This window comes from Fulmarus glacialis, unplaced genomic scaffold (assembly GCF_000690835.1).
Source record: "Fulmarus glacialis isolate BGI_N327 unplaced genomic scaffold, ASM69083v1 scaffold1507, whole genome shotgun sequence".
NCBI classification, from domain to species: Eukaryota; Metazoa; Chordata; class Aves; order Procellariiformes; family Procellariidae; genus Fulmarus; species Fulmarus glacialis.
Window position 1 is genome coordinate 23,755 of NW_009221045.1, and position 13,891 is coordinate 37,645.

A 13,891-nucleotide genomic window follows, 5' to 3' on the forward strand; every position below is an offset into this window, starting at 1 on the left:
CATGATGGTAACTGGAAAGCAGTCTCCCCATCTTTATCTCAACCCAGGAGCTTTCTATTTTCTCCCCCATCCAGCTGAGGGGGAGTGAGTGAAGCGCTGGGTGGGCATCCCACCACCATCAGTTATCTACAGACTAGGTCATCAGATACAGGAGGCCTTGTGGAGTGGGCAGCTCTGCTAAAAAATATTAGCAGGCTGGAATAAGTATCAACCAACTGCAAGATACAGAAAAAAGCCACAGCCCCAACCAACTCCCTTTCAAACGTGAACTTGCAAACTTCACATTTTTGAGAATAGGTTCTGGTACATTTTACTTCTCTAGCTCCCAAAAAAGTATGCATTCTCAAACTTCCAAAGACCTTTAAAGTCTTGTCACAACAGGGCAAACAGCCATCCCAAATCCTTGTGAGAACATCTTCTAATGAATTTCAACAACACAGAAGCAACAAAAAAGATTTCTGTGATGGGGGCCCTCTGCTTGTGTTGAGTTCCCTTAGGGGGCAAGATGTCATTTGATTACTACACCCTTACAAGTTTTATATTACATATATTATATTGCAATACAGCAATGCATGCATACTCATGCACAAAGAATTCGTGAATAAAAACTATAATCCTTGATTGGCCTTATTATTCTAAGTTGTCATAAATATTTAAAGAGATGGCTTCCTAAAATAGTACATTATTTGCCATACAGAGGCTATAATAGGAGAATGTTAAAGATGAGAATCCTGTATTTCAAATTTATATTTGTATTCTGTTAAATGGTACAAATGTGAGAAGTAACTGTCACAGGAATGGTTATCATGCTAAAAAGAGTTTGAGAGCTACTTATGTGAAGACAAGAGCCACTGACAATATGACAAAAAGCCCAGTATCTTGATGAGATTAAGATTTGTCATGTATTCTGTCCTCTACCTCTTCCCAATGTTTTCTCACTTGTTTTTTCCCCCCAATTCAATAAACTAAACTACAGCTGTTGTAGGAGGCTTTTATTTTGCACAAAACCAGTGAAAATACGGTTTACACTGAAAGCCAAAGCTGAGGCAAGTCACATTTTTTGTTGTTGTTATTTGCTAGCTGTTGTAGGTGGGATCCACTCTTGTATCTTCTTGCGAGTAGTAGAGTAAGGTACGTACTGTCCGGGAGTGCCACTCAGATTGAATTTATGGTTCTCCCAGATAAATTTACGAGCAACTGGTGGATGAGTAGTTGGAGGGTCATCCGTCATTGAGTGAAGCCAGCGATGCCTGAAGAGGAGAAAGACACATTGTTATTAAGGAACATTACATGATCTGTAACAAGCCTTCCTCCTGACTCCCAAGGGTTCTCCTCTGAAGAGACACTAAGTATTTTGAGAGGGGAGAAAAAAAACATTTTAATCCAGGATGACTTTGAATGAGACTACAGGATTCTGATTTAAAGTAATTATACAAACATAACTGATAAATAACAGTTCTGCTTTCAAGCAACTGAAAGCACACCTGAGTTTGAATTTCCTGTTCCTTTGTACGCTTAGTATTTGGGCAAAGAATATTTCATTGTTACGTGTTTGTATGGCCTTAACCAGCCAGCCAGGTCAAGGCAGGCACTACAAATGACAAAACCACAAAATTTTGTTTTGTTTTCTGGCTTTTTTATGTTGGGTTTTGGCGGTTTTGTTTTGTTTTTAATTACCAGAAGACTACGCTGCACAACAATTTCAATTCCATCTCCAAAGCATTCATGAGGCTATCACTTGGGATATGGATTAATGATGCAGGTTCACCTAAAACAATCACATAAATGTTTACTGACTGCTCAATAAAATGATTAGTACCAATCAGTAATGAGGTAATTACCAAGTGATTACCCTTTACCTATGAACTAAATGTCAATCCTCCCCTATGCAAACAACAAGATCAAGCAAAGTATTTTCCATAACAATTTACTGAAACACTACAGCAGGGATCAACTGAATTGTTTTCATCCCATTTCTATTTCAGTGCCCAAAGCAACTTTCAAACCTGAATAACATTTTAATTATCTTCAAGTTTACATGTACTGCATACACAGTTATGACAGAAGTGAGGTTATGACTTTTTTTGCAAGCTTATGTATTTTTTACTGAGGTAGAATTAAAGAAGCTAATCAGCTTTTGCCAAAGACTTGACCTAAAAATAAGAAGTCTTCTATTCCAGTTGTTATTAGAAAGCCTAAAAATTGCATCTTCAGCCTTTAGCAACAAATCCAGCACACTTCACTGATACAGCAAAACAAAACCACAATAAAAGTAGTGAGAAATAGACTGACAAGTATATTCTAAATCTGAAGAGCTCTACAGAAGGTTGATTATCTTTTCAGTTAAATAGCTTCTAGACATTTACTTCAGAAAAAGAAAAACTCACAACTTTGGATATAACTTTAGTACAAAATCTCACTTTAAAAAAAATGTCAGCCACATGTTCATTTTCTGTAAGTAAAAAACAAACAAAAACCCCAAACGAAAGCCACACGTTGCAGGACTAAGGACTGCCAGGAAACTGGCTTGAATACAAAACCAGATGGAACTGTAAGATCCTTTAAAAGTAAGAAGAAAAACCTTGTTTAGAGGTACAGAATGGCCTCCTATGGGAAAAATCATCCACTTAGGAGTTTGAAAGTAATACACACGTTCAGATAAAGTGACCCAATGCAACATGAATGAGGAGGGGATCCCTCTCTTCCTCCCCCTGCTCTCCTTTGTAAATCTGGTCTCATCTGAAGTATACATTTCCCACTACTTATATTAAAAAAAGAAGATTTTGGGTAATGATTTCTGTCTGGAAGAAGGCGGCCCCATAGTACTATGAATCACGATGTGGTCTAAGGATACAGGATCAGGCCTTGCTCGATTTTAAACCTGGTATTACCAGCCTCTGAAATGCCCTGGCCACATTACACAAAGCCCTGACCTTAGGTGAACTCCCTCTGCCAATTCACGCCCGTTAGGAGAACTCTGTGTACTAGTGTGCTTCACACCACCTGAGATATCATGTGTCCTATGACGGCTAGTATCGAAGTTGGCAGAAACACTGTAAAACAGCTAAGTTGGCAGAGGTGCGATCATACGCTCATACCCAACAGGCCAGCTCTCCATTGCTAACACAAAGAAACACACATTTTGTGGCATGGGAGGAAGGGGGAAAAGAACAGTCCATGTATCCATATACATTCTGCCAATACTGACTTAAGTACTGCATTTCAAAATGCTTCGTAGTATCGCTCCAGAGGAGCCTCAGCTTTTCAAAACCGCTTACCGTAACATATAGAGGCAACTTGAACTCACACACCTTCACCTAGTGATGCTTCTGTTAATAGTGGATAGGGATCCTGCAGACAAAACCCTGCTTATGCACCCGTCACCATGCCTTACCGTCCTCACGCTCCCCCGAGTCATGCACACCAACAGGACAAACAAAAAACTGTCTTCTCAGACAGAAATGCAGTTACAAAGGCCCTGAAAGACAGGCTGGAGCAGGTGGAGCACAAGAACTCTATTAAAGCTCAGTTAAAATCAACTAGATTTCAAGCTTGCATGATGTCTGGCACCTCTTTTGTTACACGTGTATTTACATCATACACTCCTTGAAACGTCAAAAAAATTATCACAATATCGACTTGAGTTTATTTACTCATTTAACTCTGGACACAGAAAAAAGAATAGCTTTATTCTGTCATTTAAACTACTGTTTTGCAGCTTTTCTAAGGCTAAATCCATGAAATCTTTTAAAATACAGTACTTTGGAGTAATTAAAGCATTACTATATTGGCTTTCAATATTTTCTGAAATTAAAAAATATCAATATGAAATTGGGCTCAAATTTAAATAGAACAGCAAAAACAATCCTTAAACTCCATTTTCTTACTGTAAAGTAGAAAAATAATTGCTCACATACGATACAATTCAGTACAGACACTGAAATTCCTGAAGAGATTTCAAAAGTTTGTTTAGAACTCCATCCACTATTAAGTACGCTTAAATATAACAGTTTCAGGGCTTAAGCCTGGTCACAACAAATTCCCCTTAGAAGCCCAACATGTAACTTATAAAAGCATTTTGATTTGCAAAGAGTCTGTTCTTTCAAACAAAAGCTTCCACTCTCCATTTATGCAAAATATGTAAAAACTGAAAACTTTATTTTGGGAAGACTTTCCCCTTGACAACCTGCCTCAAAGAGTCCTTTGAAGCCCTCATGTCTCATAGACCCCACTCCCAGATGCTCAAGAAAAGCTTTTCCTGCACCAGATTGAACAGCATGAATAAAGAGATTTGACATCTTGCAGATGGCCAGATTTCTATACAAACTCTGCCTATAAATCCAGGCATGGAAAAAATAGGATTCAAAAGCAATTAATGACTTAAAGAAGCAGACAACTTACACAGAGCAAAGAAAATAAGGAGGATGGCAGAAGCTCTGAAGAGGCTGAAGCAGCTTCCTGAATCACAGAGCAGAGTCACTAGCAAGCAGACTTAGGCTAGCAAAGCCACTGGACTTTTTCTTGGCTAAACAGATGAAAGACATCTCAAAGTATCTTCAGCTGCTCTCAAGACTGTAGAATTTTCTCCCAAGTCAGACAAATATTTAAAAGGAAGGAGATTTCAAACTGAAGCTACAAGGGACCGGAGCCAATTATATGATGTACAAGCTGTCAAACAAGAACCGATGCCACACAAACTCCATAGCTACTACCATATGTGCATCTGCAAGGTTCAGGCACCGTCTACGCAAGTTCAGGACGTTTGCCAACTTGTTAGCATCCAGGTTTTTCAACAAGTTAACCATGTTGCAATAAGACAAAAGAGAAGTGAAGATGTGTGTTATGGTCAAAGGGCAAAAAGTATTTCAGTGCTTTGCCACGTACTTTAAGTGAACAAGAAATCAGGGATTTAACTTTTACTAGCATAAAAAGAAGCTTTTTTTATTTTAAAGATAGTCTTCACTTATTATTCCAGGTCTATGTATGGGAAGAGAAGGAAAAAGGGACAAGAAACATGTTTTTACCTGTGTACACATGGGAGATAACTTCGATTTCTCATGCAAGCTACTATAAGATACCATTGTACAGCAATGAGACAGCATCTCATTTACCTGAAAACACCACACCAGCATTTAATCTAGTTATAAAACTCACAAATTTATTGTGAAGCTACTGAAAGGACAGAAATTTTACTCCCCCATTCCTTTTCAGTTCAATCTTTTTGTTTTGTTTTCTCTCACAGGCAGACTTGAAAAGCAGCGTTTTTACAGGAAAATAGCACATTTCTTTATATTTCTTAGTATGTTGGCACTTTAAGAGTTCTCTCTCCTTCAGCTGTCAAATCAAATAACAAAGAGGATGTAGACTATTAAACTGAAGTTAAAATTGAAATATTTCATTGTATGAAGTTAACAATCCAGAAGCTACTTCCAAAGACGTCAGATTTGCACCATAAGGAAACAAATATCAAAGTATAGGACAACATTGCACATACATAGCACAATGCTGGCAAAAGGAAGTGTCCCTGCAAAAGGAGAAAACTATTTTGAAATTACAGTTGTTCTTTCCCCACAGGATATAAGATATTGAAAGAACAAATTATTTTTAACTAGTTTGTATACACAAACCAGTTGTCAATTTGCTTTTGCAACGTATTTGGCCAAAACACAATCCAAATTATATTAAACCAGATAAACGGCTGTGCAGAGAGCCTCAAAAGGCTTTGAATGTGATGCAAGAGAAGCACACCTCCAGCATCCAGCAGGATATCAGGCCTTGACTTGCATGGACTTTATATGCTCTTGAAAGGAAGCCTTACTCCACAGCATAACCCTGTTGAAAGCAGAAAATTGGCCCCCCTCAGTGGGCTCAAGCTAAACCTCCCAGAATCCTCCAAACGCAAACTTGTGCTCTTCCAAATTCCAGCTACAGGACTATCCTGATCACTGAATAGCACATAGGAGCCCATGACAGGAATAAGCAGACACTTAGGGAACTTTTGCATGAAAGGTGAACATAACCTGAAAATCAAGACTGATATACGAAATTTTGGGGAAAAAAATTCTACTCTCTCCTCTGATCCCAAACAGATTAAGGACAGTAAGATACTGAGTCCTCTCCCCTCACCTTGTTTCAGTGGAAATAACTGACAAACCCTTAGATGTGAGGATCAAAGAATCAAGAAATACAAGTCTGGAAGGGATTTAGACGCTCTGCATATGCTTCAGATCCAAGGAAGTATCAGCTACATCCACGTCACTCCCAGCAGACAACTGCTTAAGTTGTTACGGAACTGCTGTAATACTGGCTTGCTCATCTTCCCAAACCAAGTTACACCAGTGAAGATGAATAGAATTTTTTAGTGGTTAGGATAGTAATGTCCAATCTGTATCACTTCTTCTGTAATTTAAACCTAGTGCTTCCTATTCTACTCATCTATCTGTGAAAGATGGACTATGCCTTTTTCTTCCTCAACGGATTAAATGCTTAAAGATTATACCCATGGTCATTTCCTCTCTTTTTCAAGCAACCCCAAATCTTTACAACTGTCTTCAGAGGTCTGATTGTTCCTGCTGCTCTTCCCTAGGCTTCTCTCACTGGTCAAGCACTATACCCTATATAAATCTTCCTGGTAATAAGCAGAAAGGAAGAGTCACTTTGCACGAGTGCAGGCAGTAATTCTTTCTACTTCTCAGGAAGGCATACTTCTTTCTCAGCAGTATGATAATGTGGACTTACTCAACCTGCCATCCCCATAAACCCCAGATCATCCTGCAGCACTGCTAGATGCTCTCCTCCTGCACACCATGAAGTAAGAGGCTGCTGGTGCCAGAAGAGCAGGGTCCTGCCCTCCGACTCTACACCCAGCCATATGATTTCACTCCTCCTTTTCCTCTTGTGATCGCAAAGTGAGACAATGCAACTTGCCATGTTGCCAAACTTATGAGTGCAGATAATCTGCAGTTGGTAATAACATTAATGAAAAAAGCAGCACTGAGCTCTTTGATCCATCTATCTATATTTTACACCCCTAATATTTCACTTCTCTGTGCAGCCTTTGATGAAGGAGGGAAAAAAGCTAACACTGCTTTAAGCACAATTCCTTACTAACAAACCTGCCCAGAACACTTCACTTAGGCTTCAGCTTGCCTGTAATCCAAGCCTGCTTCTACTGGGGCAGGTGGGAGGGTGGATGGAGAGAACTATAACCCCTACAGCCCTTGCCCTAGGAAGAGAGTAAATAGCATCATTATCAAGAAATACACATTCAAGATAGCCAGTTTTTACTATGAAACTCTTTGCCTGTGAAAATACTTTTGGTACCCTAACTAGTACTTACAAGCTGCTCAGGGATTCCCAAGGAGTCACATGTTCCTCTTAATCTTAACGCTAACATTTTCTTCCCTGAAACCTTTCAAAAGCTTTTGTACAGATCCAAAAGTATAAAATACTAAACCTGAAAGTCATTTATCCATATCATCTTCCTGCTTGGTTTTTGATTATTTTTGAGCAAACAGAAAAAAGTTTTGCTTGTAATGAGCACATCTGTACCTAAGTTGTGACTACGCATGAATGTGAGCACATGCATGAAGCAGCATATGCCAGCTGTATAAAATACTATCACCTGGGGCTCCTGGGGGTGACTTGCTAACTGTAATATTTTTAGGTGTGAGATAAATGAATGAGGAACAAAAGGTGATACTGGGCCTTCTAACGTAACAGTAACATAGAAATGAGCTCAACACACAGCCCAATCATTAGAGCAATTCTGTAATGGAGACATCTATGAAAGCACTAAATAGAGTGCATACAGGCATTGGTATAAACAGATTTAACTTTTATTGTTTATATGTTCACAGAGCACACCCGATCAGTGTGTTCAAAAATGGAAGTACTAAGTTCCTGCAAACAACATAGAATCACAGAATCATTAAGGTTGGAAAAGACCTCTAAGATCATCAAGTCCAACCGTCAACCCAACACCACCATGCCCACTAAACCATGTCCCTAAGCGCCTCGTCTACACGTCTTTTAAATACTTCCAGGGATGGTGACTCCACCACTTCCCTGGGCAGCCTGTTCCAAGGCCTGACCACTCTGTCAGTAAAGAAGTTTTTCCTAATGTCCAGTCTAAACCTCCCCTGGCGCAACTTGAGGCCATTTCCTCTCGCCCTATTGCTGGTTACTTGGGAGAAGAGACCAACCCCCACCTCGCTACAACCCCCTTTCAGGTAGTTGTAGAGCGCGATGAGGTCTCCCCTCAGCCTCCTCTTCTCCAGACTAAACAGCCCCAGTTCCCTCAGCCGCTCCTCATAAGACTTGTGCTCTAGACCCTTCACCAGCTTCGTTGCCCTTCTCTGGACACGCTCCAGCACCTCCGTGTCCTTCTTGTAGTGAGGGGCCCAAAACTGAACACAGTATTCAAGGTGCAGCCTCACCAGGGCCGAGTACAGGGGCACGATCACCTCACATGCTCTGAACAGTAGGAGATTAAACAAGTACTTTGGCTTTTCTAACAGTGTAAAAAGATGTCTTTGTGTAGGAAAAAAAATGTGCCCAATATCTTGTATAGTATTAAAAGAAGATTAGTATTAATCATTCCCAACGCAAACATTGAGGGAATTAAAAAAAAAAATAAATCTAATTAACTTGTCTCCAACAAAGTATCTTGATTTTGAAGATAAGAAAAGAAAACCCAGAGTACAAAGAGGTTAAACAACACAACTAAATCAGAAAAAAACCACAAGAATATGTACACATATTCTAGTATGGCAACATTTTAAAAAAGCAACAGTCTCAATTCTCTGTATAGTAGACACATGTCAAAACAACTCTTCTGATTTCCTTCAGACTGTGATTTCAGTACATCCGTTGTCAAAAGACATTACACCAATTATTCCAGAATACTGAAAACATTCAGTAGTTCCTAAAAACAGTACTACAATGTTATTACATATGAGATGTTTTTTCTTGCTGCTTTTTCCTTTTCTCCAGTATCTGACAGAAGGTAAAGGGTAGCAAATGAATTCTCATTTTATTTTTTCCAGACAGTTGTTTTCAGAACTTTTCAATATATCAAAATGCTTTTTTCCAATTCATCACGCATGATGAGGTCCACCTGATGGTATTTCAACGATCATTCATATTCCACAATCCTGAAGGCACATGACTGATCACAAAATTATACTTTAAGATGCACAGTATATTCAACAACCAGAAACATGGAGAAAAACAACCTGTAGTATGACTGATACTGAAAAAAAAAAAGGAATAAAGTGTTTTTCCTGCACATCTATTAGTGTTCTCTATACTTCCCAAGAAAATAGTGTAATCAGTAGGATAATCAGTAGTGTAATCCTACATACAGGAGGATTTTTATAGGAATACTACAAAACCATCACAAACTAGTTAGCATTACTATTTAAAAAAGGAAAATCTGAAATCTCTAGGTTAGCCCTGGTCTTAAACTTTGATTTTGTCAGAAGTGTCATCTTTAGGCGTGACAGTTGCAAAAGATATTCTGAAAGTAATACCAGCATAAACAATGTAGTAAAACCTGCTTCCACCTGCAGAGGGTACCACAACATACCCACAAAATGCTCTACTGAGCCTAATTAACTAAAACCCGGAGTCAAAAAAATCAGTGTTTAGAAGTATTCAGACCACAACCCAGCTGTTACAATGGTAACTTTATATACTTCCCAGTTGACCCAAGGATGACAAACTTGTCTCACCTTTCCACCTGTGGAAGGGAGGGTTAGTGCTTTAAGAAATAAACTTTTTTTGCAACTGACAGGAGAGATACTATGGTATTATGGACCAAATTAATCTCTTTGTTAATAGAAGTAATTTCACACAATATAATCTATTTCCAACAACTTTCTGGGTCCAAAAAAACCATTCATTTCCTGCATAGTTGCACAACCCCAGTGTTACACTGACAGCAACTTGTACAATACGTTAACACTCTCAATTCAGAACTCTATGCCACGGTAAAAATTTAAGACAGTATACCATCAGATGAAAAAAAAAATACAGAGTCTTAAAAGACAGCATTTATTCCCAGTCAAAATACTTCCATTTTTAAAGATGTATCTAAACAGTATAGAATTACAGGTCAGTAATTTAGATGTATCACAAAGCTAGGATTCCTACATAAGAACAAACGTCTAAGGTTGCCATGGGATGTACAGATTTATCAGCAATTAAAAAAAAAAAAACAAACAAAAAACTGAACAGTAATGTACAACTAAGTTTCCTGGCAAAAATACCTTAGAACACAGGACTGTTTACCCTTTCATGCCCCACTGCACTGACCAGTCTTGAAAATAATGAAACATTTACTGTTTCTTCTAGGGCAATTTTTTCCACATTGATAGGAAAACAAGTTTTTCTACCTCACTAATTTATGTGATCAAACCAACCTACTTAATCCTAGAAACGTTCCTTTGATACTCAGGAAGAAATCCTTTATCAAGGTTTGTAAGGACACAATAAACAACACATAAGCATGAGCAAAGAAAAAAACAAACCAATAAAAACCATGCCTCAAAATAAGGAAAATCTTGAAAACCAGCACAGTCTAACAGTGAAAAGATAAAAACTAGAAGCAAACAACAGTTATTATGCAGATAACAAGGAGCAGCCCCGCACTGCTAGTTTTGGAGACTCTAATGCCACTTCTAAAAAACAATGCCATTAAACTCTTACTGGAGAAGACAGAAAAAAGCATTAACTGCATTAAACACAATTTTAAGGCTGGGAGAATTTGAAACAAAATTGACTACCTAGACAGTCTACCCACGCATTTCTCAAATGTTCTAACGAGAGCCACAATTTAGGAGTTTAGATAATCAGTCTCAGCCTTGGCACAGAACTTTATCACTGTGATAATAAAAAACAGTGTTCACCAATGCTCAGTCTACCCAAGCACCTCTTACTTCAAATCACCTTTCATTGCTTTGTGGCTGAAGTGCTATTCATATTCCTCAAGCATCAGGTAGAGATTGTTTTTGCTAGCATACACTGTTACTTTATTTGGTATGTCTTTTTCCTGAGTTATTTAGGAAGACAAAAAAAAAGTATTAACAGCTGTGTCGCCAGAGACCTTCTGGAACTCAAGGTTGTACAGAATTATTACTGAAATGGATGAACAGAAAATAAAACCTTAAGAAAAATTACAGTCAAGTAGCAGTCAACATAGAGAGCATCCTGGCCTTTTGCTGTTCATCATCTTGTAGAGTACCAATGTGTATCAACTGAAACAATTATGCTGTTAATGGCTGTGGATTAAGGAGTGTTGTTCCATTACTGCCTCACGTTCTTTAGGTTCTTGTCTAGAATGGATAATAAAAATATTTTTTTCTACCTCTGGCTGCTCAATGCTATTGTAGGCTTTGCCAAACCATTAAGATGGAATCACGACTAATAAGGAAAATTGGAAGACTGGCTTGACCTGCTCAATCTGGCTGACAAAATGCTTTTCTCATTCCAAGAAGCAGTGAGTGCGACTGTCAGGACAGTTAGCAATATAATATTATGAATGCAGTTCAAAATTAAAAGTAACCTGTCTGAAATCTTCTGGTCATATATAAGATAGCTGCGTCCAAGAAAACTTTATTACCATAATTTTTTTTTTTTTAATCTTCTGCTTTGTAATACAAGAAAATATACAGGCAATTACACAATTGGTATCTGTCCACATTATTAAGCTAAATGGTTTACCATTCGGGGGGCACCATACTTCCATCAACTTCCCAAAACGTATTTTTGCCATTCATTTCATTAGTATAGATGACCCATCTGTGTCGACCTTAAACAAACAGAAATATTGTATTAGCTCAAAAAAAGAAAAAAAAAAAAGATTTTCATATAAAGGACAGAATTCATGAAAACACAAGGAAAAGTATTTTGACTAAAAGTATCTACCATTATGGGCACTTACTTCAAAGTCAGTACAGCTTTTATTTTTCTAAGTCTTCTGTATTTCCACTGTTGCTGTATTTTTATATGGCTGAATCTAACAGTCTCAGGAGGAAGCAAGTATTAGCTATTGTATAAGTAATGGGAAACAGGAACTTACAAAATTTTCAGGCAGAGAAACAGGTTTGGGGATTTTTATCCCCATTAGGAGGAGTCTTTTCCAAAAGGACATTGCCATTAGTAACCCAAGATTAAACTAAGTTTCAGCCATATAAAACTACCAAGCAATGTTTACCAGCAACTGCTTTCCCCAGGTACCCTACAAGTTAACCTACAGTAGGCAGAGCTTGGCGTAACTAGTATGTTAGTTGCCTACGTGTCACCTTTGTTGTTTTAGGTGCTACCTTTTTAAGTACTCTACAAATGTTCTTTAAAATCCCATTACTTAAGGTAATAGAAAGTTTAAGCTAACCTGTGTTTCTTTGCCCTGAAGTGATCATATAAGTAAGTACAGCTGTGAAGCAGTTTTAAAGGCAGTTCTCTTTCTTCCCCCACACCTGTTAAGCTATCAGCTTTTAAGTCAAGGACCAAATTCAGCTCTCAATCACATTATCATATAGGCATACCTACATGGAGAGCATCTGACCGGCTTGTATTTATCCCATATTTATTATTTCAGATTGCCTATGTCTGCAAATGAACTGAGGGAAGCAGTAGAGAGACAGAAGATGTCAAAGCATTTCTATGAGCCCTCTCTCTAAGACTCACACAAGTCAAGTGCGAGGAAGTTGGGCAGGCAACAAGTTCTACTTCACTAGCAGAAACTACACAAGCTATACAAAGTTGGATAGTCAGTCAGGAGGTGTTCACAGCAGCACACATACCAAAGAAGTTTCTTGTGTCTTCATAGTATTTGTTTCCATATTTGTCAATTCCTATCAGCGTACCAGTCTTCAAATCATTGACCCTGTGAATTCCCAAAACAACAGTTTCAATTGACATCATCTTAGAATGAAGTTGTGATAGGGTTCTTAGGGGTTGGTCAAAACCTGTAATAAAAACTCTTAAACACATATATGTAAAGCTATTCAAAAAACTATTCAAGCTTAAGGATTGCAAAACATAATCACCAATTCCTGCAACTAATGTCAGCGTGGCTATACTGTGCGCCCCACTGACAGGATAATAAAAGTCACGCAAAAAGGCTTTTGGGGGCTATTATTTATTTAAAAGCTCTTTATAGTGGAAGATAAAGCAACTCTGCAATATAGCACAATTTAACACCCACAAAACCTTAAATACTGTGGAAGGGAGTCCAGGCGACACATGTTAATTCACTTAGTTGAAGGTGTTATCATCCTTCTCAACTACTTGTTACTACCATTTCAGCTTGAATTGCCATGGAAAGTGGTCAGCACTGAAGCAGCTTAAGAGATCCCACACGTCTGCGCTAATCTCCAGGAGAGGAATACTAATATTTTAAGCCATTGTAGCTACTTGCCAAGGAAATGCATGCTAAACCCTAAATTACAATTGTTACTTTCTAGCTTTTGTGTAACTGTGAAAGATGCAAGCATTTACCCTGCCACTCCGGGAGACTTACACTATCCCAGGTAAGGTATATACCAGTTTCAACTCTTTATACAGAACATATTTTAACATTACTGTACACATCAATAATTAAACTGAACCTGTGATTTACATTCTATTGATAAAACCTTAAAATTACTGAAGTGCGCTTTTCCCCCTAGATCTGCATCTTTGCTTTCCTTTTTACTGACATTTATCCCAGGCAGAATTACATAAGGAAAAGTTTACTCTCAAAGGTTTTAGTTGTTTGTAGTATTATACGCACTCTCAACTCAGTCCCAAGTGACAGAAGGGATGTACACACGCATGCTTCCTTAGTTGGGAGTTTAACTATATAACCCACAGATAAAGTTTTTTTGCTGTCTTTCCTCCCAGGGTG

At 38.2% G+C, this 13,891-nt stretch overlaps 1 protein-coding gene across 1 annotated transcript; it reads right to left on the reverse strand.

The window, feature by feature from the left end:
- Positions 1–736: 736 nt before the first annotated feature.
- On the reverse strand, positions 737–12,927 carry NDUFA12 (NADH dehydrogenase (ubiquinone) 1 alpha subcomplex, 12). Its single transcript, XM_009580920.1, has 3 exons — positions 12,807–12,927; positions 11,725–11,812; positions 737–1,250 (listed from the first exon to the last, which is right to left on the reverse strand). Exons 1-3 carry the CDS (start codon positions 12,925–12,927, stop codon positions 1,070–1,072), a joined length of 390 nt encoding a protein of 129 aa, XP_009579215.1. The 3' UTR covers positions 737–1,069.
- Positions 12,928–13,891: the final 964 nt, after the last annotated feature.